Source organism: Plecotus auritus, assembly GCF_963455305.1.
Source record: "Plecotus auritus genome assembly, chromosome: 6".
NCBI lineage: Eukaryota > Metazoa > Chordata > Mammalia > Chiroptera > Vespertilionidae > Plecotus > Plecotus auritus.
The window spans coordinates 106,005,560-106,010,066 of record NC_137773.1 but is presented as its reverse complement, the minus strand read 5'-3'; the positions used below and the strand labels follow the sequence as shown (position 1 = coordinate 106,010,066).

At 48.1% G+C, this 4,507-nt stretch overlaps 1 protein-coding gene across 4 annotated transcripts; it reads right to left on the bottom strand.

Annotated features, from left to right (window-relative positions):
• Positions 1 to 485: 485 nt before the first annotated feature.
• On the bottom strand, positions 486 to 3,739 carry LOC308250531 (CD209 antigen-like protein C). 4 transcript variants are annotated; one of them, XM_080673246.1, is made up of 8 exons: positions 3,572 to 3,739; positions 3,362 to 3,439; positions 3,151 to 3,237; positions 2,779 to 2,838; positions 2,431 to 2,496; positions 2,028 to 2,179; positions 1,492 to 1,604; positions 486 to 869 (listed from the first exon to the last, which is right to left on the bottom strand). In XM_080673246.1, the coding sequence occupies exons 1-8, from the start codon at positions 3,633 to 3,635 to the stop codon at positions 728 to 730; spliced, it is 762 nt and encodes a 253-aa protein (XP_080529372.1). In that variant the 5' UTR covers positions 3,636 to 3,739; the 3' UTR covers positions 486 to 727. The 4 variants fall into 4 exon arrangements, with proteins under 4 accessions (XP_080529372.1, XP_080529373.1, XP_080529375.1 ...); XM_080673247.1 differs by having other exon boundaries at positions 3,605 to 3,649; XM_080673249.1 differs by lacking the exon at positions 3,151 to 3,237 and having other exon boundaries at positions 3,605 to 3,739.
• Positions 3,740 to 4,507: the final 768 nt, after the last annotated feature.

Genomic DNA, 4,507 nt, shown 5'->3' with positions numbered 1-4,507 from the left:
AAGCAAGAAAACAAATTGTCCCCCAGAACCTCCAGAAAGAAACACAGCCTTGTCAACACCTTGATTTCAGCATTATGAGACTCGTTTTGGGTCTGACTTCCAGAACTATAAGATAATAAATTTGAATTGTCTTATGTCAGTAAGTTTGTGGTGATTTGTTACAGTATCAATTGAAAACTAATGTACATACCTGAAATAATGTTTTTTCAAAATGCATATGAAGAAAATCATAAAATTTTGCTGAAGGATATTTTAAAGGTACCTGAATAAATAACTGGTTCATGAATGAATAAGTAAATAGACAGACAGACAATATACATACATATGTATATTCCCAACCAAAATTACAAACTGACTCAGAATTGTATAGGCAATAAAATGCACAGTAGTAGAAAGAAACATCGAGAGAAGACAATGTTGTGGTGTAAATCAACCATATTATAGAACTGTAGTAACTAAAACATTGGCAAAGGACACAGTAAGTTCAATGGCAGGCATAATGCAGTGTGTGACTTTATTAAGAGGATATCATGGGGTCTGAGTGGGGACACTAAGCCTTTGGAGGGAGAAAGGATTCTCAGAATCTCAAAATCTCAAAGACTTCAGTTCAGGAGGAATAAAAACAGAAGTTGGTGGGACCAGAGATGATCTAGCAGAGGGCATGGCCAAACTGCCTGATCCTGGAGACTGAACAGGGGGCAGGGGTGAGAGTGGGGGACAGTGGCCTTCAGAGGCCTGGGCACAGAGCTGAGGGCTTCTCGCAGATCCAGAAGTTTTCTTTACTACATTTGCTATCATTCCAGCCATCACCGGACAGTTCCACACAGTCCTCATCTCCATGATTGTTAGGTTCCCCTTCTTTCCAGAAGCTGTAAACACCATCAAAGCTATGAGTTCCCTCCCCACCCAGAGCCAACTCCCCAACCCACCCTTGGACCAGCTGATCCATGGCCTTTGGTAGCAAATTTCTAAGCACCAGCTAGAGAGGATGGTGAATTCAGAGACAGGGTTTTCAAATACCACCTCCCTCAATCAGTGCTAGCAAAATAAAAATACGGATTCCTGGGCCCATACATAGATTTAAAGAATCAAATCCCCTATGCCAGTGGTTGGCAAACTGTGGCTGGAGAGCCGCAGTTTGCCGCTCTGTTGACTAATGAGTTTGCCGACCACTGCCTTAGGGAAAAACACTTAAAAAACATTTTAATAATGTACTAATGTCTTTAACCAGAAGTCAAACTTCTGGGTAAGGGTAATGCCTTACGCAGTGGTTGGCAAACGCATTAGTCAACAGAGCGGCAAACCGCGGCTCGCGAGCCATCACAGTTTGCCTACCACTGCCCTATGCCACCACGGTGGACTCAGGACTCTGCATCTCAACCTACTTTCTCGGGTGATACTTTCCAACCCCAGAGTCTGAGCAACCCTGGCTTTAGGTGCAGGTCTCTTCCCTACCCTCCCCCTCCCAGGCCATTGTCGCTGGCAAATCACCTGATATGTAAGGAGGTGTTGTCCACCCATTTCCAGGACCCTTCATTGTGTTCGTCACTGAGGCCGATCCAGGTGCTTTTATCATTTCTGATATCCCAAGATTTCAGGAATTTCTGGGGTTGGGGAGGGATGGGGTCAGGAGGAAGATTGGTGAAAGTCACCCATCCCATGTCTGCCCACATTCTCATGGTCCCCTGCCTCCCACAGAAGTCTTTCTGTGTCCTAGACTGCATCCCCTACTTAAGTTGTATGTGTTCACATGTGCATTAATGCTGTGAATGTGTGGAAATGTATTAACTTATGTCTCAATTCACTTATGTGTCAAGATAGAAGTTACTCTGAGTTTCCTTTCTTTACATACATGGGTTCTTCTTACATGACCTTCCCAAGTCCATCATGGTTTCTCCTCCAGGAAGCTTTCCCTGACTGCATTGTCCCCAAACCTCCATCTCTCAGAGGTCAGAGGAGGATGGCAGAAGGCTTTTTGTTGACCAGTCGCCTGGCCCAGCCCCAGACAGGAACCGTGCCTGGCATACCTGCTCCTCAGCATTGTTAACGACCACCAGCTGGGCCCTCATGTCCTCACATGCAGAGACAGAAGCTTTCCAAGTGCTCTGAATCTTGGAGAAGATATAGCAGCTTCCCTGGAAGAAGTCCCAATTCCAGGGGCAGTGACGGCACAGGCCATCTGGGGAGCAGGGACAAGGTTGGAACAGCTGGGGAGACAGGCTGCTAGCTTCCCAGGCCCCCAACACAGGCATCAGATATGGGAACTCCAGGGCCAGGCCCCTTTGTTCAGCTATCAGCGCAGTCTTCAAGAAACCCACGAGAAAGATCCCATTCTGCCCTGCCATTTTCAGAATGGCAGCCATGGGAGGTGAGCCTCAGCCCCGCCTATGACCCCACAACTCCCTCCTGACCTTGATGTCTGAACCTTACTCATGGTGGCATTCATCCTGGTCAGCTGATGGAGGATCTCCTCCAGGTCTGATTGCAAAACAGCCACTGGAAGAAGAAGTCTTCAGTTATTAAGCACCTATTGTGTGCTTGGTGCAGAAAGGGCCCCATGATTTCTGCATCTCATGGTAACCGCAACAGCCCATTATACAAACAAGAAATGTGAGCCTTTGGCAGTGACTTGCCCAACATCCTGGCCCCAAGGACCTCACACAGGGGTCTGGTCTCCTCCCCCACTCCTGCCTGCCCTCCACCCCACAGCAGTGACTCGTCCAAGGTCATGCAGCTCAGAGCCCTTCCCATTCCAGAACCCAGCCTCCAGCCCCTCACCCGGGCTGTGGCTCTTCTGATCGTCCATCTCTCTTGGCAGGGATTGTTGGATCCTGGAGACTACAACAGAGCAGAGAATTCCCCTTAATTGAGTGCCTACAGTATGTCTGATCCTGTGCCACCTTTGGTTTCAAGATCTGAGAACCTAACCCTCGCCCCACAAACCCGCCTGGAGGAAAATGAGCTGCATTTCACAGGTAAGGAAAAAGGCTCAGAGGGAGGTAGTAACCAGCCCACAGTCACACAGGCGATGACAGAGAGTCCAAATATCCCAGCCCTAGTGGTTTTGAGGACTGTGGAAAAGGGCAAAGACCAACCCAGAGGGAAAACCCCAAGAGGCTCAGGACTCCTAGCCCCTAGCACTGAACTCACCTTGAATCAGGGTGATCAGCATGAGCATGAAGAGACCCAAAGAGATGAGGAGCAGTATCAGATGCAGAGGGGCCCGGGTTAGACACTCTGTTACAGAATGGGCAGAGCTGGGAGCTAGGGACAGAACCTGCCTCAACCCACCCATGCTGGAGGTGGCCTCCCAGCTGCCCCCTTCCCTGGGTGCTTGCTCCTGAACCACCCATCCCAGTACCTGGCAAACTTCTTGAGCTCCTCGACAGCCCAGGGTCTTTCTCAGATGATCTCTGGCCTTGAAATATCTCCCTCTCCTCTGAACAGGACAGAATGTATTTATCTGAGCTTCAAAGCCCTAATGGAGACCAGACCCTCTTCCCTCCTTGCAGGCTGGAGGCCAGACCTGGACTCCCCCAGGACCCTAGAGCCCTGCCCTCCCCACCATTACCCCATAATGGGGGCTCAGCCTCATCAAGGCCACCTGGTTCCTTGGGGACACACATCTCTGCCATCTTCTTCTCCTCTCTGTTCTGTCCAGCTCCTCCCTGGACTACGATTTTTATAACCTCATGTATTGTCCTTGGCAGCCCCTCCAGGGGCTATTCCTCCCAAATGCAGGAAGAAGAATGAGGAACTATGTGGGGACACCCACTTCCTCTCAGAAAATTGGGGTAGAGATGAAATGCCTGACACAGCTATGAAAGAAGTCATTTAGGGTGGGGCAGAAGCTTGAGGTCAATGCTAGTGTCAGGAGGCACTGCTCCAACCCCCACCTAATCCTGGGAACTTTGGCCCCACCTTATCAGAGCCTCAGTTTCCTTGGCTGTAAAATGGGACAATTACCCTGCTTCGTACTGTAATGTGAAGTCTAATACAGTGCACTAGTAATGGTTATAAATTTCCTATCTCAATGATAAATACTCAATAATAATGGCACTTAGCACACACACACCCCAGAACCCTGTGCTGTGCATTCTACCTTGCTGCAACAAATAAGAAACCACAGGTGTGCTCCTGGTGGTCTTTGGCTGCGGAGCACTGACAGAAAAGCGTAGTTATAATCCTGCTTTAGAGCTGAGGACAGAAACAGAGAGAGCAGAAACTGCCTGAGGTCACATATCCTTTAAGTGATGGGCTGGGAGTTAGACCCAGGCAGGTGGACCTCTGAGTCCCTGCTTAACGACTGCAAGAAGCAGGTACCCTTTCCCCTTTGTAATTACTATTTTGTAGAGAGTTACTTTGAAACAATGTATATCAAGTTTTGAATTTATTTATGTATGGACTCCTGATTTCCTATCTGATTCAATCAGTTTTATGTTACTATCTTTAATTTTTAAAATATATTTTTATTATTGATTTCAGAGAGGAAGGGAGAGGGAGATAG

Coding starts and splice junctions, on each gene's coding strand:
- LOC308250531 (XM_080673246.1), bottom strand. CDS start 3,635: ATGGCAGAGATGTGTGTCCCCAAGGAACCAGGTGGCCTTGATGAGGCT. Junction 1,605..2,027: donor TTAACAATGCTGAGGAGCAG/GTATGCCAGGCA, acceptor CCCCAACCCCAG/AAATTCCTGAAATCTTGGGA. Junction 870..1,491: donor AACACCTCCTTACATATCAG/GTGATTTGCCAG, acceptor TGGTGTTTACAG/CTTCTGGAAAGAAGGGGAAC.